General features: G+C 45.3%; 1 protein-coding gene across 1 annotated transcript in view; it reads right to left on the bottom strand.

Moving 5' to 3' along the window:
* The window catches only part of tnni3k (TNNI3 interacting kinase), a 121,504-nt gene that overhangs the window by 82,413 nt on the left and 14,777 nt on the right, over positions 1-24,314 (bottom strand). Inside the window, exons 8-11 of the mRNA XM_061237302.1 lie at positions 22,802-22,946; positions 22,362-22,466; positions 22,157-22,251; positions 21,885-22,034 (exon numbers count right to left, since the gene is read on the bottom strand). Of these exons, the coding sequence (XP_061093286.1) occupies positions 21,885-22,034; positions 22,157-22,251; positions 22,362-22,466; positions 22,802-22,946 (495 nt within the window). The remainder of the gene's footprint in view (positions 1-21,884; positions 22,035-22,156; positions 22,252-22,361; positions 22,467-22,801; positions 22,947-24,314) is intronic.

Raw genomic sequence — 24,314 nt, 5'->3', positions numbered from 1 at the left:
TGACAAGAAATAGACCGAACATTACCACATTAATGAGAAAGTCATTCTAATACAAAAGACTAAGGAATCCAGTTTAGCCCCTTCGCATTTCACATTTCCATTCAATACTTTTTTTAACGGTGAAAGTGATAAAAACGAATGGTTCAGTTTGTATATAATTATAATGTATATACAGTGGGCTCAAAAATTATTGGCACCCCTGACAGAAAATGAACAAACAATACTCAAAAAAATTCTAAACAATATATTTATAGACAAGCTCAAAATACCAACATGTGATAAATACTGTGCTATATTAATGTTTCAATGGAACCAACAAAAATCATTTACTGATTTAATTAAAAATCAATTTCCTCCAAATCAATGTTTCACAATTATTGGCACCCTTAAAGATTATTGTAAATAACACCCACCAAAATTAAACCAGGTATTAAATTCCACTTATTTAAGTTTATCTATGTGTTAAGGAACTGTATTGAGTGATTACATCACGTCCTATTTCACTAGGGTATAAAAATAAGGTAACACACATGCAATATCCCTTTGTCATCCAACACCATGAAGAAAACAAAAGAATTGGCAGTTCAAAAGAGGCAGATGGTCGTAGACCTTCATAAACGTGGTAATGGCTACAAGAAAATTCACAAACGATTGAATATACCACTGAGCACTGTCAAAGCAATTATAAAAAAGTTCAAAAGATACGGAACTGTTGAAAATGTCATGGGTAGAGGACGCAACTGCATCTTGCCCCCCAGGATACTGAGGAGAATGGTGAGAGAAGCAACAAAATCCCCAAGGATCACAGTTGCAGGCCTTGGTGGCATCTTGGGGTCACCAGGTTTCTAAAAGCACCACCAGACGCCACCTCCATAACCACAGCCTCATTGGAAGGGTTGCCAGAAGAAAGCCTTTTCTGACCACAAGACACAGAAGAAAGCGCTTGGAGTTTGCCAAACGTCATTTACATTATGACTGGAACAAGGTTCTCTGGTCAGATGAGACCAAAATTGAACATTTTGGTCAGATACAGCATCGGTATGTTTAGCGTAGGAACAAAGATGCATACAAGGAGAAGCACCTCATACCCACAGTGAAATATGGTGGTGGGTCAGTCATGTTTTGGGGCTGTTTTAATTCCAGAGGTCCAGGGGCACTGGTTAGGATTGATGGCATAATGAATTCCAGCAAGTATCAGGCAATTTTGGCTGAAAATCTGGTTCCCTCTGCCAGAAGTCTGGGACTTGGTCTTAGGTGGACTTTCCAACAAGACAATGACCCAAAACACACCTCAAGATCCACACAGAAATGGTTCCGTGACAACAAAATCAACGTTCTGCAATGGCCATCTCAGTCACCAGACCTCAATCCAATCGAAAACCTGTGGGCTGAGTTGAAGAGGTCAGTTGATAAGCACAAACCCAAGAACGTGAAGGATCTTGAAAGGATATGCAAAGAGGAATGGTCCAAAATCCCTCCGAATGTGTTCCTTAATCTTGTCAAAAATTACAGAAAGAGACTCCATGATGTTATCCTTGCCAGAGGTGGTTGCACTAAGTACTAGGTGAAGGGTGCCAATAATTCTGAAACCTTGATTTTGTTGAAATTTATTTTTTATTAAATGATTGTTATGATTTTGGTTGTTTCCATTGAAACATGAATAAAGTACAGTATTTGGCACATGTTGGTGTATTACCTTTCTCTATAATTATATTATTCTTTTTTTTTAAGCCTTGTTTGTGCATTGCTGGTGAGGGGTGCCAATAATTCTTGAGCCCACTGTAAATGACATTTGACATATGACATAAATCAGGCTACAATTGGTATTATTTTCACAGCAATGGTCCAGAGGATCAAACCCGTAATAGATTTTTATTTAAAAAACATTCCAAATGCGGAAACAATAATAACAAAAACTGTTTAATCAGAAAAAACGACAACGTTTGAGGCCCTTAACCCTGCAATGCTCCAGGGTAGGATTGTCTCCTGCTTAGTCTAATCAACTGTACATTGCTCTGGATAAGAGCGTCTGCCAAAATGTCTGTAATGTCATTGAGACTTCAGTCTTTTTTTCTTCCTGCCCAAAATAAGAAGCAATATAATAATTGGTCAACTTGCATCTTATCATCTTATCTTTCATCATGAAACTGCGTGACGGGAGTTAATAAATTTCTGGAAATGTTCAGTTTTAGAGAGAATAATATCACCAGTAGGGATTAGTATTTTTCCTGAAAATAAAGCATTTTCTCTCTCAGGAGTAGATGCATGTGATCCTGGGAATGCTGAGAAACTGCGCTCCTTTTAAGGTACGGTGCCATGAAAAACTATTTGCCCCCTTCCTGATTTCTCTATTATTGCATATTTTTCATACAGAAGGAAACTGGGTAAACCCAAAAACTGAAACCCATTTTTAAAATTGACTGTTTCATTGAACGGGTCCTGCCACAGCATCTCTATTGGATACTTTGACTAGACCTCTCCAACACTCATTTTGATTTTTTTCTGTCAATTAGCTGTGGACATGCTTTTGTGTTTTGGGTGATTGTCTTGCTACACAACCCAATTATGCTTTGGCAAGCTCATGAACAGATGACCAAATATTCTCCTTAAAGGGTGACCGAGCCTTCGAATCGGTGGCACCTAAATTGTGGAATTGTCTTCCACCGGACTTAAGAGCTGTGGCGTCTGTGGAAATTTTTTAAATGCAGCTAAAGTCACATCTTTTCAGACAGGCGTTCATCTAGCCGTTTTTGTGACTGTATTTCCATTTATTTCATGTTCGTTTATTTGTGATTTGTTGGTTTTATTGACTGTTGTTTTATGTATTATTATTGTATTTACTTTTTTTAAATTTTTAAATTTTTTTATCCTGTGAAGCACTTTGTGACTCTGTCTGTTAAAGGTGCTATATAAATAAAATTTACTTACTTACTTACTGATAGCTGCATCTGTGTTTGATCTGTGTTGCATCGAGTCAACCAACATCTGGCACCTAGAAACAGGTATTTCAGCCCAGGATGAACAAACTACATTCCACAGTTCCTGTGAATGTTTAGGTTTTGCTTCAGAAACTGCATTTTTAATGTCACCCCACAAGTTTTCAATGGGGTTGAGGTTGGGGGATTGAGCTGGCCACTCCATTACCTGAATCCTTTTTGTCTGGAACCAAGATCTTGCTCGCTTACTTGTGTGTTTGTGGTTGTTGTCTTGTTGAAACACCCATTTCAGGGGCATTTCCTCTTTGGCATACAGCAACATAATCTCTTCAAGTATTTTGATGTATTCAAACTGATCCATGATCCCTGGTATACGAACCCAACACCAAAGTATGAAAAACATCCCCATACTATGATTTGTGTACCACCATGCTTCACTGTCTTCACAGTGTACTGTGGCTTGAATTCAGTACCCGGGGGTCGTCTGACATACTGTCGATGACCACTAGACCCGAAAAGAACAATTTTACTCTCATCAGTCCACAGAATGTTACGCCATTTCTCTTTGGGCCAATTGATGTGTTCCTTGGTACATTTTAACCGATTCTGCACATACCCTTTTTTCAACAATGGTGCTTTACGGTGGCTTCTTGCTGATAGCTTAGCTTCGATCAAACGACTTCTGACTGCAACAGCACTTCCAGGTAATTGTAGATCATCCTTGATCTTTCTGGAGCTGATAAATGGCTGAATCTTTGCCATTCTGACTATTCTTTGAATGGAATGTGTTCCCAGCCTGACAGCTTAAATTTGGCATCCTTATTAACTTAAAAGTATGCCATTTCTGTTATGAATTAATATGGATAAATATGGATTAAGAGTTGCATGGAGAAGCAAGGCCAAACCATACAATGTTAGTTCTCCCAGTAACACCAGTTTAACCCGAGCCAGAGTATGAATCTGAACCCATGAAGGTTGGGTTCGCATGACTCTCATATGAGGCCCTACTGTGGAGCTGCCAATCATCAGTTAGAACAGTACTCGATGCGACCAGCACACCGTATATCCAGTGCAGGGTAGTGTGTGCTATGTGCTATCTCACATCCAAGGTATTGTGAACAACTCTGGCTCCTTCCTCTAGAGTGAGTATCTCTTCCTCTCCCTTATCCAACAAACCTTTCCTGGTCCGGATTACTGTCCACTGCCTGGAGTTCTCCTATACTGCTACAGTTCTGAGCGGCTCTGGAGCAGCTAGAAACTTAATCGATGAGGACCTGGTCGGCTCCCTACACATCCCGCTCCAACTGCTACTCCAGTCTCTGTCCATGCCCTGGATGGCAAGTCGGTGGGAACTGACACCATAATTAACATCAAGGATCCTGTTCCAATCACTGTGGGCCCAGCACACTATGAGAATCTTCCATTTCTGGTCAGCCAAGCTCCTGTCTATGAGGTTGTCATTGGTATCCTCTGGAGAGCCCATCAACTAGTGTCTTTCAAGTGAACAATTCCAGAGGTTTACTGTGACCTTTTGGAGGTGTTCTCGAGAGCCAAAGCCACCTGTCTCCCTCAGCATCATCCTGGAGATTGTGCCATTGACCTGCTCGCCGGCACTACTCCTCCATGCAACAGAATGCAGAGAACCAAGCTATAGGGAAGTGTATCCAGGAAGGTTCAAGTCATTTTAAGCTTTAAGGATTCATCTTTACATTATATTATTGACATTTGGCAGACGCTTATCCAGAGCGACGTACAGTTGATTAGACTAAGCAGGAGACAGGCTCCTCCCCTGGAGCAATGCAGGGTCAAGGGCTCAACCGCTGTGCGGATCTTATTGCGGCTACACTGGGAACCACCGATCTTGAGTGTCCCAGTCATTTACCTTAACCACTACGCTACAGGCCGCCTATTCTGGTTCTCTGGTTCTCATCCTCACCTTCAGCAGGCTTCTTCTTTGTTCAGAAGGATGGTGGTCTATGTCCCTGCATGAACTACCGGGGCCTGAACAATGTCACGTGTATAATTATCCACTCCCTCTGGTGCCTCCAGCCATTGAACGGCTCTGAGGCTCACATTACTTCACCAAGCTGGACCTTTGATGTGCCTACAACCTCATCTGTATCGGACAAGGGGGTGAAGGGAAGACAGCCTTCAGCACCACCTCAGGCTAATATGAATATTTGTCTTCCAGGCATCTGTCAATGATGAGTCCAGGGACATGCTCAGGCACCAGGTAGTCGTGTACATTCATGACATCCTCATCCGCTGTCACTTAGGAGGAATTTATGAAAGGAAGCTGGAGGCTGTTGGCTCATGGCCAGAGCCGAGGACAATCAAGGAGTCAGTGATTATTAGGGTTTGGGGGGTTTCTACCGCCTCTTCATTTGAGGGTTCAGCTCAGTGGCAGCTCCCCTTACTGCCCTTCTGAAGGGTGGCCCTTGTCAGTTGGTGTGGAGTGAGACAGCTGCTACTGCCTTTCACAAGCTGAAGGATCGTTTCACCTGTGCCCCTCTGCTTACGCATCCAGATCCTACATGGCCATTTATTGTAGAAGTGGATGTGAATTCTTTCTCAGAGGCATGGTAGCCCACAAAAGATATTTCCCTGTTCCCATTTCCCCATCCCTGCAGAACTGAACTATGATGTTGGCCCTTTGTCGTGCTAACTGACCACTATATTCCTGACCCCAGACAAGCCGGGTGGGCCCTCTACTCACATTTTGATTTCACCTTCTCATATTACCCAGGATTAAAGAGCACTAAAGCTGATACCTTGATGTGGGAGGAGCCTGAGAACAGAATCTATCCCTCTCACATTGTGGCTCCTGTCCTCTGGGAGCAGGAGATTTGCCAGGCTCAGAGGGAGGACCCCTCTCCATCCTCATGTCCCCCCCCCCCCCCCGAGTGCACAAATGTGTTCATGAGGGCACACACTGGCTTGATTCCCTTTCAGTGCGTCTTTAGTTACCAGCCTCTTTTAGTCCCCTGGAACCCAGGCCAGACTGAGCAACTGCAGTGGACGACTGGTTCCGTCAGTTGGAACAAGTGTGGAACGTGGCTCAAACTCAACTTCAGCAGGCTATTTGCAGTCAGAATAAGAAGACTGTCATTGCATTGAACCCCCTCCTGCCTACTAGCCAGGAGACAGGGTCTGGCTCTCGACAAAGAATCTAAACCTCCATCTCCCTTGTCGAAAGCTGAGCCCTCGGTTTCTAGGACCATTCAAGGTCCACCGGCGGGTGAACATGGTGACCTACAGTCTTGCTTTTCCAAGCCAGTACCATATTACATAATCTTTTCATGTCTCCCTGCTTAGGCCAATGGTTCCTGGTCCTCTTGCTGATGCAGTCCCCTACAATGTCCCCCCACTGCCACTGGATGTTGGGGGTTCTCCAGCATATGCAGTGTGGACCCTCCTGGATTATAGGCTTCCTGGGGAACATCTCCAGTACCTAGTAGACTGGGAGGGGTATGGCCCAGAGGAGAACTGTTGGGTTCCTGCTGGGGACATCTTGGACCACAAGTTCATCTAGGACTTTCACCTGCACCACCTAGAGAGGCCTGCTTCACGACCTCCGGGCCAGTATCATCCAAAAGCTGTTTTCATCTTGCTGCCTGTCAACTTCTTTGTTCATTAAACAAATCACAGAAAATGTAAAAGAGTAAAACATTTTTCTTATTATTTATTAAATTAATTCATAGATCTCATGTGCAGTGTTACTACGTGGAAATAATGGAGATAAATGCCAAAGCTTTAGTCAGAGTTATGCATTTAATCAACACAAGGCTTTTTCCCCTCTAGCTTTACCTGTGCATTACCTCATCACTCACGTAAATCAGAACGTTAGACTGACGGTGCAGGTGTTATACCAACCCCCACCCCCACCCCCCGCCCCCCTCACAAGAACTTAGGAATGGTACTCAGTCACAAAGTCATACATGTGTGCCCGGCATGTATGAACCAGGCGGGGCTCAGGTGCCCCAACAAACACAGGGGTTGCCTCCATGACTCTTGGCTGAACAGGAGAGACAGGGAGGAAACTCATTACAATCTGGTCTGAAGACTGGTACACCCATAATTCTAAACACACATTCTACAGTTCCAGAGGATGCAGGGACATGCAGGTATTCTACAGATAGTTTGTCATGTTTGGGATAAGTAGTAGTGTGTGTTTTCCAAATTTGTAGAGAGTCAGCTGTTGGGTAATTCTACTGTAGGGTCCTAGCACGGGCCGCCAAATAACGTGGGGATTTTACTCTCTACGAAACCGGGGCGCCAGTTAATGTTATGTAGCAGTATAACTGCAAAAAGTAATCACTCTCATAAAATTACTGTTATCAGAAATGTCTAACCAAAAATGTAGTGTTTTAATTATTAATTAAAATAACCAATATTAATGATTAAACATACCGATAACCTGAAGGTTGGAAGTTCTTCGAAAGACTGCTTTAACTCGGCTCTCATGTCTATGTGATGCCAAAACAGACACCGGGTTTAATAAAATATATTTATTAAACAAACGTACAAACACAGAACAGATAAACTAACGGGAAGTTCGTAGGGTAAGAGAGTAGGGTGTGTGTGCGCGCGCAAGCCCGCGTGTCCCTTGAACAAAGGAAAGTAAAAGTGGGTGTGTTAGTTATTGTTAGCTGTGAGAAGACAACTTGCGTAGTTTACTTTACTTTAGTTTACTTTACTATATATGTGCAAAAGACAGCGAATCAATTCATGTACATATAAATATATATAGCTAACAAAATACATTCCGATGATAAGACAGCAAATTTGGAAACACAGATTCACAAAAACAGTTAAGAGTAAACTAAACACTGGCTATGCCTGAATGTTTGTTGTCTTACTGAGTCCATACGCATTGGATCCAAAAGACGTGCTGTCCTTATAGGAGCCGCGATGGTGCTGTGAGCAAAGCTGGGGTGTGAGTTGGGGAGCTTGACAGCAAGATGAATTTAGGTAGTGAGTATGGTCTTCTCAGTTGTACAACACCATGCTAGTTGGGAGCATGGGTCATTTGTTATGAATTTTCTTCATACCTGGTAAGCCACTAGTCAATTTATGATTTCAGGGTGTTGATGAGTTTACCGTTGTACTTGGAGGAGAAGTCACATGGTTGGATAGACACCAAATACATAGAATATGTAGCTGGCTGTCACAAAATCCAACCCTTGCACACAGTCTTAAAGGCCTCAATAGCATGAACTGCTTCACGAAGAACATTTTTCTCATTCATTGATAGCTTGTTATCTCCCAACTGGTCTAACTTTGTTTCATTAAGCTCTAGAACACAGCAGATATTTTTTAGCTTAGCTTGTGACAGAAGTAGGCTGCAATTGATGTTCTCCTCCAAGATATTGTGTGGGACAGTAGACTCATGACAGTAAGAGATGATGACACTTTTGAAATGGCCTTGTTAAGGTAATAAGCTGATTTTACAAGGCAGGCCAATACACACAATCAAAAAACACAATGGCACACACTCCACACAGGTGTGCATGAACTCACAATTTGTATAGAATTGTAATTGCCTAATTGATGTCAGATGTGTTCAGTCACCATCAGGCTATGACTCCTCCTCCCCTGGCTGCGAGTGATGCCCACACATTTATAAACAGTTGTACAACAGCTGCTCATGCACAAGTAAAGGTGGCAAGCCTAAAATGCTCACATTATGTCAGGTAATATAGACTCACCGTGTTCAGAACACCTTAGATAATGATGTTCCAAACAGTCCAAACTTTCATGACGAATAAGAAATTGCTTCCAGATCAGCTTTGGTTTTTGTGTGTGTGTAAAGTGTGTAAACTGGTGATTGTGGGAGCGTACGTTCCGGCTTGTTGGCTCCACTCCCTGGCTGACTGGAGCCACTGCAGGTTCCCCCGACTAGGCCACCACACGTGACTTATCCTTCCGTTTTCCTAAAAACGTGGTGCGAGTCATGTATGCAATCTGTTTCAGTCTTTATAAACTGGAAAAATACCGGATGACTGGAAACAAGGTAATATAATACCAATATATAAGAAAGGGGACCATACTGATCTAGGAAACTACAGGCCTGTCAGTCTAACTTGCATTGCATGCAAAAGACTGGAATCTATAATTAGAGACAAACTAGAATTATATATTGAAAATAATAACATTCTAAGGGATAGCCAGCATGGTTTCCGTAAAGGTAGGTCATGCTTAATAAACCTGTTGGTATTCTTTGAGGAAGTTACCAAGTGTTTTGATGTTAGGTACCGTATGACAAACTCATTAAAATGTGGAAGGTAGGAATTACAGGTGCCATCTCAGAGTGGGTTCGGAACTTGTTATGGGATAGAACACAAAGAGTAGTAGTAGGAGGGACCTTATCTGAGCAGGGTATTGTGGGAAGTGGAGTCCCACAGGGTTCGGTGCTGGGGCCACTGCTCTTCCTCATTTACATAAATGACTTTGACAGAGGCATTGAAAGTAGTTCAATTTGCAGATGATATAAGACTACTATTTGCAGATGAGACTAGTGAACAGTTTGGAATCTACAAAAAAGTAATCCAGTAGTGGGCGGAAATCTGGCAAATTAAATTCAGTATCACGAAATGTAAATTTCTACGTGGCAAATAAAAAAGTAAGGCAGCATTACTTTATAAGTGGTACAAAATAAAGCGTTTCAGGTTCCAGTCAATGTGTGGTAGCAGTAAAAAAGGGCTACAGGATGCTAGGATACATAGCCAAAAGTATTGAGTATAAGTCTAAGGAAGTTATACTTGAATCAGCTAATGAATATATCAGCTCCACCTGTGCTGACTTGCTTTGCGAAGTACCGGTTTGGGAAAAGGGTGGAGGGAGCCAGGAGGAGAACACTTACAAGGTAGTAGAAGCTTCTTGTGTATGACCAGCATTTGTTTTGAGAACCTGATTTGGATTGGATTTTTGCTGGGTATATTGCCTATGATTTGAGATTACGATTTGGATTTGTTTGTTTAAACTGTTTAGGTGCCCAGTGATAGGAAAAGGTGAGCTTCCAAGACTATGAAGGCTCTACATGAGAGCTAGCCTTTCTTTTCTTACTTTGTTTTGTTGGGGTCATCCCTATGTTCCCACAGCCCTATGTTCCCACATTTCTAAGATTTAATTTTTTTTCTAAATTAAATGTTTATTATTGATCGTGTAAACTGAACGTTATATATTTAGATGTCAAAATAGTCCTCAATGGACAGCACTTGCAGATGCCTGTTCCTGGCACATAAAAGGTTGAAAAGTACTGATGTAGAGCCCTTTCCAGTTTTAAGTGAACTGCATAAATAGTGTTTTTTTTTTTTTCTTATTTCGCTTGTTTGCTTGTTCATTAAAACTTATAGATAATTGAACGTGTACTGTGTCTAAATTGCACAAACATACACTGGATTTCTTCAGGTCCCATGCAAGCAGCCTGCTGAGTGTGAAGTCAACTGAACATAGAGCTGTGGGAACATAGAGCCATGGGAACATAGACATGCTCCCGTTTTTTGTTTGTACCCCTGCTGGAGCTAAGATATCTCATCATCATAATAATGTTTACCTATTCCACCAGATTACTGTGTCTTGGGCCTCCATATTCTATTGCACAAAAGAGGAAACCCTGGGCCTCACCCCTGGTCTTGCCGCAATGCTTAATCTCTTTAAGTTTAGCTGAAGGAAATTTACAGGGGATTTTATTGAGGCCTTTCAATTCAATAAAGGTATTTTTTGTTCAGTTCAGGGCAGAAATGGAAATTGGCAAGGGGAAATTCGGTACAGACATCAGGAAATATTTTTTTCACACAGATAGTGGTCACTGTGTGGAATAACTTACCAGGACATGTAGTGGTGACAAAAACATTGGGGGGTTTTCAAGACCAGGCTTGATATGGTGCTAGATACTATTTAGCTTTTAGTCAAACAAAGCAGGAGATACACTTGGGGGAAGGAAAAGAATTGCTGGGCTGAATGACCTGTTCTTGCCATTATGTTATGTTATATACAGTGAAAAAGGTAATGGTGCACCCCAGTGACGGTGTGGTTGGAAAGCTGTTGCTAATGTAGGGGTCCTCACACAGGGCACCAAAATATGTAGGGTCCTCGCACGGGCCGCCAAATAACGCAGGGATTTTACTCTCTCTGCGAAACTGGTGCGCCAGTTAAACGTTGTGTAGCAGTATAACTGCAAAAAGTAATCAGTCTCATAAAATTACTATTATCAGAAATATCTAACCACAAATTTAGTATTTTAATTAATAATCAAAATAACCAATATTAATGATTAAACATACCGATAACCTGAAGGTTGGAAGTTCTTCGAAAGACTGCTTTAACTCGGCTCTCATGTCTATGTGATTCCAAAACGGACACCGGGGTTTAATAAAATATATTTATTAAACAAACGTAAAACACAGAACAGATAAACTAATGGGAAGTTAGTAAGGAAATTTAGTTGGGTATGTGTGTGTGTGCGCGCGTGTGTGTGGCGCGCGCAAGCGCGCGTGTCGCTTGAACAAAGGAAAGGTGGGAGTAGCTAGCTTGAGTAAGCTAGAGTTCTGGGTGTGGTAATGAGTTAGAGTTAGCTGTGAGAAGGGACTACTTGTGTAGTTTTACTCTATATATGCGCAAAAGACGGCGAATCAATTCACGTACATATATAGCTAACAAAATACATTCCAATGGTTGGATGGTAAATATTGAAACACAGATTCACAAAAACAGTTAAGACTAAACTAAACACTGGCTATGCCTGAATGTTTGTTTTCTTACTGAGTCCATACACATTGCTGGATCCAAAAGACATGCTGTCCTTGTAGAAGCGGCGATGGTGCTGTGAATGGTGTCCGGGAGAGATGCGCAGGCTGGGGTGTTCCCGTCTTAGCAGCGCGTTGTCGTCTGATCCGCTGGTCCTTTTCCAGGTGTAAAAGTTTGTTGCTGTTTCGTTGTTGAGCTTTATTCGGGTAAACTGATGTAGCGTTCTGCGTACAACAATTTCCACTCACTATAGGCCACGTAGTTACCGCAAGGTAACTGGGTGTGTCCGTAGGCCTGGTAGTGCGCTGTGCAGCATTCAGCCTCTGTCCGAGTCTCGGAGCAGATGAGCTGAAGCAAATGGCCAAAAGGGGTGCGTCGAAGAGAAGAAGCAGAAGAACAGAAGAACAGAAGAAGCAGAAGAAGTAGAAGAGAGATCCCAAGAACGTGTCTTGCTCTTATACGGGACCGTTTATTGCTCCCGCCATTACGGGATTGGCTGAACCAAGTTAGACGTCATTCGTGGTGGACGTCGCAGAATTTTCCTGTGGGAATGTGGAAGTTGTAGTCCCTACACTAATGAGAGACTACAAACTGGGTAGGCTTATATGACTCAGCCAAAAGTGTTCCTTGTAAAACTGTTCATATACGTACACACATCATTTCACGTGCACGCGTACACACATCATTTCATATGAATCGGTCGTAATACACGTCACAAACCATGTGACATTGACCCTATATCGTTTTTTAAATCTTAGGTCAACAACAAAGGATAACAATGCAGCAATAACACCGATTCATTATGGTTAATTTATGCAGTTGCTCAAATTGAGCTGATTGGGAGACAGACAAGTAGTTTCATTTGTCATTTGTCAGAGATTATTGCCCACCAGGGATAAGAAAATTGTGAATATCACGGTGGATTTACAATTCCAGTCAGGAAGAAAAATTGAATATACAGTACGGTGCAAAAGTTTTAGGCAGGTGTGAAAAAATGCTGTAAAATAAAAATGCTTTCAAAAATAGAAATGTTAATAGTTTATTTTTATCAATTAACAAAATGCATGAACAAAAGAAGTGAATGAACAGAAGAAAAATCGAAATCAAATCATCACTTCCAGGACTCCTTGTTCTTCTTTATGCTGAAGATAGTTCTTAATGACATTGGCTGTGTGCTTGGGGTCGTTGTCCTGCTGCAGAATAAATTTGGGGCCAATCAGATGCCTCTCTGAAGGTACTGCATGATGGATAGGTATCTGCCTGTACTTCTCAGCATTGAGGCAGCCATTAATTTTGACCATCCCCAATCCCCAACTCCATTTGCAGAAATGCAGCCCTAAACTTGCAAGGAACCACCACCATGCTTCACTGTTGCCTGCAGACACTCATTCTTGTACCGCTCTCCAGCCCTTTGGCGAACAAACTGCCTTCTCCTACAGCCAAATATTTTAAATTTTGACTCATCAGTCCAGAGAACCAGCTGATATTTTTCTGCACCCCAGTTCCTGTGTTTTTGTGCATAGTTGAGTCGCTTGGCCTTGTTTCCACATCGGAGGTATGGCTTTTTGGCCACAATTCTTCCAGACTTCTCCGCACAGTAGATAGGTGTACCTGGGTCCCATTGGTTTCAGCCAATTCTGAGCTGATGACATTGCTGGACATCTTCCTATTGCGAAGGGAAGTAAGCATAATGTGTCTTTCATCTGCTGCACTAAGTTTCCTTGGCTGACCACTACGGTCCTCAACGTTGCCCGTTTCTTTGTGCTTCTTCAACAGAGCTTGGACAGCACATCTGGAAACCCCTGTCTGCCTTGAAATTTCTGCCTGGGAGAGACCTTGCTGATGCTGTATAACTACCTTGTGTCTTGTTGCTTTGCTCACTCTTGCCATGGTGTATTACTTCTGATATTAAACTGTCTTCAGCAACCTCACCTTAGAAGCAGTATTTTGGCTGTTCCTCGCCCAGTTTTAACCCTCCTACACAGCTGTTTCTGTTTCAGTTAATGATTGTGTTTCAACCTGCATATTAAGTTGATCATTAGCTCCTGTTTGATATAATTGTTTAATCACACACCTGACTATATGCCTAAAAAATCCCTGACTTTGTGCAAGTGTACCTTGAAGAATTGATGCTGGTTTGAAGGCAAAGGTCACACCAAATATTGAATACCTTCATCCGAAGCCCATGACTACCCCACCCTGAAGGCCACCGTCCTAGCCCAGTATGGCTACAGCCTGCCAGCCCGGGTCCAGAGGTTCCAACAGTGGACCTACAACCCCACCCTCCTGGCGCGCGCCCAAGTGATGGCCCTGGGAAGACTGACCAAAAGTTGGCTGATCGAGGGCGACGGGCCAGCCCTACTCGACCGGGTGGCGTTGAACCACTGTGTCCGAGCCCTACCCCCCGAAATGAAAAAGTATGTGGCCCAACAGAGGCTGCGCTCCATTGATTCCCTGGTGAACCTTCTGGAGAACCACCAGGTGGCGCAGGAGATGACTAAACCCGACCGGCCCCGAAGACCTCCAGCGGTCGTCCGACCGGAGCCTCGACCCAGCTCAAGCTGGAAGGGGGGCGACTGGGCGGAGGGGCCCCGACGGAGGGAGACAAGGCGGTGCTTCGCCTGTGGCCAGGAGGGCCACTTAAGCTGGGACTGTCCAGGGAGGGAGGAGTCCATGGCCACAGCACCAGAGACGGGCCGACCATGCCACGTGCTGGGCCCACAAGGGTACTGCTGCCCCCAGACTACCCATCCGGGCTGGGGGCCAAGACGCTGAGGCCCTACTGGACTCCGGGAGCGCCATTACACTGGTGAGACCAGCTCTGGCCAGAGAGAAGCGTGGCGAAGACATCACCGTCATGTGCATCCATGGGGATGTGCGACACTACCCCACCACCGAGGTAACTAACACCACCCCTAGGGGGCGATTCACCGGACAGGTGGGCGTGGTCGAGAATCTACCCATGGCGGTGCTATTGGGAAGGGACTGCCCCCTCTTCCTTAGCTACTGGATTGAGAGGCCGACTCTGGAGAGGCCAACCACCACCCCCCGACCCCGCTGAAGGGGCCGCCGGGGGCCACACCACCCACACAAACCCGGTTTGGGCAGCCACCACTGGGGAGAGCGACGGAGAGGAGACCCCATCCCAAGGGGGGAGAAGACCCATGACACGCCCCCTCATGGAGACCACAGACACCGCCCCGGAGGGATCGAGCCCACAGCAACCCCTAGAGGCGGAAAGAAGTAGCACCGGGGAATTTTTGGAGATCCAACCGGGGCTAGAAAAGGCCCCCACGGATTTTGGCTCCGCCCAGCTGCAAGACCCGCTCCTCACCCAGGCCTGGAAAGATGCGGCCTACATTGAGGGTGTCCCACAAGGCAGGGTGAGTAGGCCGACGCTACCTTATTTCAAAGTGCGTAATGGTTTAATTTATCGGGCCTGTACAGTTAATGGGGAGGAAATAGACCAGCTCCTTGTACCCCAGTCCCACACCTCCAAGATACTCTATCTCGCCCACACCCACCTGTTGGGGGCGCACCTGGGACGGGAGAAGACACAGGAAAGGATCCTGTCCCGGTTCTACTGGCCCGGCATAAAGAGAGCTGTGGAGGACTACTGCCGCAGTGCGCGGTCTGCCAACTTCATAGCCCGATGGTGACGTATCGCAACCCCTTAATACCCCTCCCTATTATAGATGTGCCGTTCCGCCGGATCGCCATGGACATCGTGGGGCCCCTACCCAGATCTAGCCGAGGCCACCGCTACGTCTTAGTGATCGTGGACTACGCCACCCGCTACCCTGAGGCTGTGCCACTCCGGACCGCAACGGGGAAAAATGTTGCGAAGGAGCTGTTCCAGCTATTCAGCCGGGTGGGTATCGCCAAAGAGGTCTTGACTGACCAGGGGTCTTGTTTTATGTCAGGAGTCCTGAAGGAGATGTGCCGCCTGCTCAAGATCAAACAGTTGAGAACGTCCATCTACCACCCCCAGACAGACGGACTCGTGGAGCGCTTTAACAAGACTCTGAAATCGATGATGAGGAAGATGATCGACACGGATGGTAAGGATTGGGACCACTTATTACCCTACCTCATGTTCTCCATCCGTGAGGTCCCCCAAGCCTCCACAGGTTACGCCCCCTTCAAGTTACTATACGCGAGACGACCACGAGGCCTACTGGACCTTGCGAAGGAGGCCTGGGAACAGTAGCCGTCCCGGCAGCGCTCCATCATGGAACATATGGAGGCCATGGACCAACGCATTGTGAAGATCTGGCCTATGGTTCGGGAGCACATGAGCCAGGCCCAGGCAGAGCAGGCCCGGCTGTACAACCGAAATGCCCAGGTGCTGGAGTTCCAGCCCGGAGAGAAGGTAATGGTCCTGGTCCCCACCAGTGAGTGCAAATTCCTGGCCAAATGGCATGGCCCCTATGAGGTGATAACCAAAGTCGGTGCCGTCAACTACACCGTAAGGCAGGTGGGGAGGAGACATGCTGTGCAACGGTATCATATTAACCTACTAAAGAAATAGCACGAGCCCGTGCACGAATCTGCTCCCCTCTGTCTCACAGCAGGTGGCGCCTCCGGAATCCCCGAAGTGGCAACCGGCGACCTGTTGACCGACAGACAGCGCCAAGACCTCCGACATGACATCATCACGGAGGTCGGGAAGAAAGTTTGGCTGCGGCCCTACTGGATCCCGGAGGCTCGAAGGCAGGCCATCCGGGAAGAGGTGGCGAGGGTGCTAGAGCTGGGGGTGATTGAGGAGTCTCAAAGCGCCTGGTCCAGTCCAGTCGTGCTGGTGCCAAAACCGGACAGAAGTTGGCGGTTTCCGAAGACTCAATGAGATCTCCAGGTACGACGCCTACCCCATGCCTCGAGAAGACAAGCTGATCGAGCGGCTGGGGTCGGCCCGCAACATCAGCACCCTGGACCTCACCCGGGGGTATTGGCAGGTCCCCCTCACCCCGCAGGCGATGGAGAAGACGGCCTTAACCACTCCGGACGCCCTGTTCCAATACTGGGTGCTACCTTTTGGAGTCCATGGAGCCCCCGCCACAAGTTTATCCCGGACTTCGCCACCAGGGCGGCCTCCCTACACAAACTAACGAAGAAGGAACAAAGGCACACGGTGAAGTGGTCTGAAGAGGTGGACCGGGCCTTCCTGGACCTGAGAGCAGCTCTAGGGCATGAACCTGTATTAACGACCCCTAAGACATTTCTTTTACAGACCGACGCTGTATGGCCCCCTCTTGCCTGTACGCACACCCGACAACGTCTGAGCATACTCCTGATGGTAGTGGATGGTGTCCTGGGGGATCTCCTCCCAGACCTGGATCTAGGGTGGCCTGTAGCGTAGTGGTTAAGGTACATGACTGGGAACCGCAAGGTCGGTGGTTCGATCCCGGGTGTAACCACAATAAGACCCACACAGCCGTTGGGCCCTTGAGCAAGGCCTTTAAGCCTGCATTGCTCCAGGGGAGGATTGTCTCCTGCTTAGTCTAATCAACTGTACGTCGCTCTGGATAAGAGCGTCAGCCAAATGCCATTAATGTAATGTAATGGAATGGATCAGGGCATCAGTGAGCTCTTGGACAGTCTGTGGTGGTACTTGGTGGCATCGGATGCATGGATACAAAACATCCCATAGGTGCTCAATTGGATTTTGGTCAGGGGAACGTGAGGGCCAGTCAATGGCATCAATGCCTTCCTCATCCAGGAACATTACATTACATTACATTAATGGCATTTGGCAGACGCTCTTATCCAGAGCGATGTACAACAAAGTGCATACCCATAACCAGGAATAAGTGCGCTGAAAGACCCTAGAGGGAAGTACAATTTCAACTGCTACCTGTACAACAAAGATAAGGACCAGGGCCTATTTGAATTTTTTTTTTTTTTTCAAAACAAATAAACAAACAAACAAACAAACAAACAATAAAGCAAAAGTGACCAAACTTAACTATCAAAACACTGCTTACCTAGCCAAGTAAAAATACAGATACACAAAGTAAATCACAGAAAGACAACAATTAAGGTTCACAGGGAGGTAGGGAGGGACAGGGAGAGGTGCTGCTTGAAGAGGTGTGTCTTCAGTTTGCGCTTGAAGGTGGGGAGAGATTCTACAGTTCTGACCTCAACGGGGAGTTCGTTCCACCACCGTGGAGCCAGAACAGACAGTAGTCGTGAGCGTGAGGTGGAGGTTCGGAGAGGGGGAGGTGCCAAGTGGCCTGTGGAGGCTGAACAAAGAGGTCTGGCAGGGGTGTAGGGTCTGGTGATTTTTTGGAGGTAAGCTGGGGAAGACCCCTTAACTGCTTGGAAGGCTAGCACCAGTATTTTGAATTTGATGCGAGTCGTGACAGGCAGCCAGTAGTCCAGCGGAACATAACCATCGCTTGGACCAGGAGCTGGGTCGAGTAGGGGGTGAGAAAGGGGCAGATTGTTGTATAGGAAGAACCTGCATGACCGGGTCACCGCCGCAATGTTCTTGGAGAGGGACAGTCTGCTGTCAATCACCACGCCGAGGTTCCTTGCACTGGGTGATGGCGTGAGTGTGGTATCCCCGAGGGAAATGGAGAGATCCAGATGGGGAGAGGTATTAGCAGGGATGAATATCATTTCAGTCTTACCTGGGTTGAGCTTTAGATGGTGGTTGTCTATCCAGCTCTGGATGTCACTCAGGCAAGCAGAGACACGGGCTGAAACCTGTGTATCAGATAGTGGGAACGAGATCAAGAGTTGGGTATCGTCCGCATAGCAGTGGTAGGATAGCCCATGTGCAGTGATCACAGGGCCAAGGGAACGAGTGTAAAGAGAAAAAGAAGCGGGCCTAGGACTGAGCCCTGGGGAACTTCTGTGGCAAGGGGCCGAGGTGTCGATACCGTACCAGCCCAGGCAACCTGGAAGGAGCGATCAGAGAGGTAGGACTCAATCCAGTCCAGGGCTGTGCCACAGATTCCCGTTGCTGACAGGGCGGACAGGAGGATGGAGTGATCCACGGTGTCGAAGGCAGCAGAGAGATCTAGAAGAATGAGGACAGAGGAGAGGGAGGCTGCTCGTGCAGCATGGAGTGATTCACTGATGGAGAGGAGCGCGGTCTCTGTTGAGTGGCCCGATCTGAAGCCAGACTGATGGGGGTCTAGCAGGTTGTTGTTAGAAAAGAAAGAAGAAAGTTGAGTAGAAGCGGCTCGTTCTATGGTTTTAGAAAGAAAAGGAAGAGATACCGGGCGGTAGTTCTGGATGATGGAGGGATCCAGAGTAGGCTTTTTTAGCAGCGGAGTGATGTGGGCCCTCTTGGAGGATGCTGGAAAACAGCCAGAAGACAGGGAGGAGTTGACAAGGGAGGTGACAAATGGGAGAATGTCAGGTGTGATAGTCTAGAGAAGAGAACAGGGGATAGGGTCAAGGGCGCAGGTTGTAGGGCAGTGGGAGAGCAGGAGTTGAGAGACATCAGAGTCTGTAAGGGGGGAAAAAGTAGAAAAGGAAGGGATGGGCCTAGAGGGGGGGAAGGGCACAGAGAGGGGGGCGGTGGTTGTAAAGGATCTGCGGATGTCTGTGACCTTCTCATCAAAAAAATCTGCAAAGTCATCATCAAAGTCATCACCTTTTTGGGGGTTGTCTTGCTTTTGCATCTCCATTGCACCTGTTGTCACTTTTATTTGCACCAATGCAGGTGAAACTGATTCACAATCGCTTCTTAAATGGACAGTATTAGCTGGGTTCCCCTACCCATTATAACCAGGGGTGGCGTAGTCACTCTTAGCCTTGTGATGTTTCACTTCCTTACCATTTGGTCACACTGGTAAGCTTACTTTTAATGCATTCTATCATATAACTCGATGATATAACTAACCAGTGAGCTTAAATATCCCAAGGACCAGTTTTACAGAGTGTAAAGTCCAAACTAGCAAGGTACTTTACAACAAAATCAGCGAATAAATGTTGTGGCACCATGATTACTTGTGTATCCTAGCTAACTGATCATATTGTAACTCTTTTGGCCCTGAAGTCATTATGAAGAGGAGTGGATAATCAACGATGGAAACTTCCACTTGGCAACGTGGCTAGTTTGCTAGCTAGATCTTTACTGAAATATCATATCCAAAAAAGAAACCTCTGCTTGATTACCAAGTTGCAAAATGCCATGGTGTTACCTAAAAATGATGCTGTGTGCAGAAAATGTTTTACCCTTAGCGAGTGAGTGAGTTTCGGTGTAGGCTATAGGACTGTTAGCTAGTTACGTTTTTAGCTCATTTCCGTTGTGTCACCACTCTTATGTTTGTAATGCAGAAATAAAGAGGATTAGCATTTTAAGTTATAACTAACTAGGCTATGTTTGAACTGAAGTACAGCTGGTGCAACCCAGTCCTACAGAGGGCAAGCAGAGGTTGCAGCAGCAGTGACGTACTCCCCCTTAGATCTTTATTTTCTTCTGTTACAGGTCAACCATCCAACCTTTATAATGACTGGGCACTATCATAATGGATGCCCAGACCTAGTTTACTACTGCTCCAATTCACATCAATCTAAGTGTTTTAGTGTCTAGGATAGCCAACAAGCAAGCATAATCATAAACCACATTCCTCAGAAGAAAAAATACCATTGAAAGGGTGTTAAATTCTGGTGGAAGCGGCTGCTTCCCTGTGTTCCGTTCGGAACACTGTGAATCCACATTAGTGGAAGCGACAATGAGACTAGCAATGTTGCTATGGCTAATGAGTAAATGCCTTGGGGTCACACCTTGGGGTCAGCCCAGGGCATCCAAACCCCTTAATGCATGCCCGGCTTCAGTGACAACCTTAGAAGTCAACAGTCACTCTCTGAGAAAATGAGAACCCTGGAGAAAACCTGAATTCCTTAATACTTTATATATCACAAGGTTTTTAACTGCCCACTGACTTAACGATGGTGCAACCCTGAGTTTACTGCAGAAAACCAGTCCAGCAATTGGACAAACAAATGTCATTCACGGTAACTCCTGGGAGAACTTACAGCTTCCTTCTTTGTTAATTTGAATGCAGTGCCAGTGAAGTAAATTTACGGACTTAAATGTTAAATTTTAAATTACGGACTTGACTAATGTTGAGCAATGTGAGAATTAAGGTACTCAGCTAATATTAACATTGCAGCAGTTTTCTGAGTTTGCTGCAACAACCCAATGAGCAAACCGGAATTTAGATGTCTAGAGAGGGGGTGGAAATATTGGTTGAGAGATGTTTTGACGGACTAGGTTAAACCCAATACAGCTCAGAGTTTACCTGGATGTACGTACTTACTTTACTTTACATTGTCACTGTACAAGTACAACGAAACATTGTATGGAGCAAGCCTGTAGATGCCCAATTAAATATAAAAAGGTATAAAACTATAAACACAAGATACAAAGTAATAGTAAATATAATGAGCTAAAATACTGTACACATGATTGCTCCTGAAGAAAAAATCAAACATATAGCATAGGTACATCCTAGTTCCTAGAAAACTTGCATGTTTCAGCCAAATGTAGCTGGATTTTCACCTGAAAAAATACAGTAGGCTATATCTAGCTTGCTATCCTAGCTGCAAGGTTTCGCTGGGTGCAGCAATTGTGATGGGCAGCTGCTACTGGGAATAGGGGGGGTGTCCGCAGGTGAGCGATTACTTTTGTAAAAAAACATCCAGTTTAGGTCACTGTGCTTTGCCTTTTCCTCCTGGTACTTTTTATCCTTGCTTTTCTGGTACTTAATTTTGTGCTTCAAGGGCATTTTCAAACAAACATATTTCCCGGCAGCACTCTTTGCATATCAGAAAATACTACCAACACCAAATGAATTAGCCTACCTCAAGTAAATTAATTTAATAGTTTATACAGTATAACATGTTTTCTGTAGAACAGACACACGGTCTAAATTTAGCACGAACACAGACTATTCCACAAAGAAAGTGTCATAACCATGACCGAGACGAGTTTGCTTATTTAAGGATATATAAACACACATCACTGTTATGGCAAATGTAGTCTGCGTGTTTTATTTTCTGGCGAGTGCTTAGAATATACCTGTTAAAGAACTTACGTACTGATATAAGACACACAGAGACACAGGCCCTGCTAAACCATGGGCTCCGGTGCAGCTGTACCTGCTGCACTGCCTATATCACCGTCGCTGCTTCTAGTATTTGATTCTACCAACAGTCACAAGGCCTTCCATTGTGAATTACCTTTTTCGTACGCCCACATGAGACAAGTCTGCTCATCCTTCTCCCCACTTGATCTGCTTGGGTCACAGGCCACCAGGTTCATATCAGCACCACTGTCCAGCAGGAACTGCACCAGTCGGATATGTCCATGGAAACAGGCACTGTGCAAACCTTCAAACGGGAGCAAAAAGAAACCCGTCAGTCACATCCTCAAGGGTTTATGCCATTGGTGCTAGGTTAAATTCATGTGCTGCTTGAGTAAATATTATTTGATATAGGAAGTCATATTGCACCTGTATGGCCATCTCTTCCCTGATGATTGATGCTCAGTGCATTCTGGCTTAGAAGAAATTTTACCATCTCCAGGTCTTTCCCATAAGTGCAGGCACTATGAGAAGGCAGATACTCGCTCAAAAACTTCTAAGCAAGTATTTCAAATACTAGGGGAATGAGGATGAGATAGGCAAGGGAAAAGCAATTATATTGTTCAAGTTATACCTGTGAAATGCTGTCTCACTGAATATGTTCTCCTTAGACAGGCTGTCAGTACCAGATAACTGAATAATCTCTTTGACCACATCAAACTTGCCATTGTAACAGGCCCTGTGGAAGAGGTACCATGCATATCACATTGACAGTTGAGTAAGAACAAAAGAATAAAATATATTCTACAATTTGTAATTACATTTGCTGATGCTTCAGTATCACATCCTAAAAGCTGAGGCCCAGACCAACTAAAATTGCAATGCTTGTTGTCCTTAACTTAAATCTTAGCAAAGGAAGCTATTGTTAATGCTTACATATTATCAATGGGCATTCTTGAGTTGCTCACATATTTACATGTTAAAGACAAAACAAGTTGCAGTAACAATTGATCTAGCTTTGAATTTATTTCTGCATTACTCTTTTCTACATTACTGGTATACAGCTATACTTACAGGTGGAGGGGTGTGTCACCGTAGATGTTGACAGAGTGTGGTTGCACCTGAAAATTACCCTGCAGTAGAAAACGTGCCACCTCATGATGGCCAAAGCGTGCACAAAAGTGGAGAGGGACATGGTCTTCATTGTCCTGAGCATTGACTGTGGAGGAAAGAAGTCTGCACCTAGTATGCTTTGTCTAAGCGTTCATTTTTCAAGTTTACTGGGCATATGACAAATCAGATATGCCCGATTACAACATCAAGCTAGAAGATGTAATGTACCGCCACCTAGACGATGCAATTGTGAAAATAGTCATTACATGAATCTGTTCAAAATGTATCTGCCTTTTTGTGAGGAGCCACGCCCACTGCCACTGTTGGGCAATTGGTGTATATCGGTTATGAGTCATACAAGCACCATGACTAACATTACCATACAGTGATAATATCTGAATCCAATCCGCAGTTACATGCCTTTTTGTGAAAAGATACACCAACTGCCCTGTCTCTACTCCCTTAGCCAATTGGTCCCATTGAGAGTATACAGGTTGCCGTTTTCTCCAGTTAAGCTCTAGGCCTACCACACCTCCACTGATGCCTGATTGATTAACTACAGGGTCATTAGCCGGGAACCACCATTCTTTGATATTTTGCCCCTTGTCCCGGAACATCTCCTGGTGGCTGGGCAGTGAACAGGGATGTTTCCCTGACACCCACTGCAGCTAACCTTCTTCAGGAGTTGCTTGCCCCCCATGTCTTGTCTTGTCTCGCCGTTTCAGCCAGAGCCAAAAGCTGGCCTTTTCTGCCTCTTCCGATACTTCCCTGGTGGTCTCATGCAGTCTGCCACCAGTCTGCCACCAGGTCCCAGGTCCTTGAGTAGGTGTGTTGTTGAGCCTCCTACAAATCCTCCTTCTGTTCAATCTGTTCAATCTGCACTCCCCGATCAGGTCTGCAAAATTTGCCCTCTTCCTCTCATGGGCTGCATCCAACCGCTCCACCAATGGCACTGTGAGTTCGACCAGCAACAGTGATTTCTCAGCTGAAGTGTCAAGCCGCTGTGTGACGCTGCAGACTTCTCTTGGAAAATGGAGCATTTACATTAAATCTCAAATGTTGCTTAATTCACTGTAAGTTGTCTGACTGAACTGCACTTCCTCCCCAGCCATCCACTTCCTCCCATGTCATAGCTTGGTCCCCCATGTCCTTCACCGTTTCATCAGAGAAGTCCTTCAACTTCTCTAGCCTGTACCTGAGCATGATGGATTTTAGGGGTATCTGGAGTGTATTCCACCCATCCATCTTGCTTCACAGGTGACCTCACACATATTTACTCGTCACATTACTCTTGGGTACAGAGTGATAACATCACACCTTGTACTTTCCAGGTAACTGGAGTCAATCCTTGTCAGGCCAACTGAAAGCTGCTGAAGGATGGTCTTGCCCAATCTCCTTGTGCGAGAGGCTGGATGTATACTGCCTTCCTAGACTTTGAATGGGTTAGTTGACAATTCCAGGGATGTTCTCCCAC

The sequence above is a fragment of the Conger conger genome, chromosome 4, assembly GCF_963514075.1.
Source record: "Conger conger chromosome 4, fConCon1.1, whole genome shotgun sequence".
NCBI lineage: Eukaryota > Metazoa > Chordata > Actinopteri > Anguilliformes > Congridae > Conger > Conger conger.
Note: the sequence above shows the minus strand (reverse complement) of the source record. Positions and strands in the feature narration are given on the sequence as shown.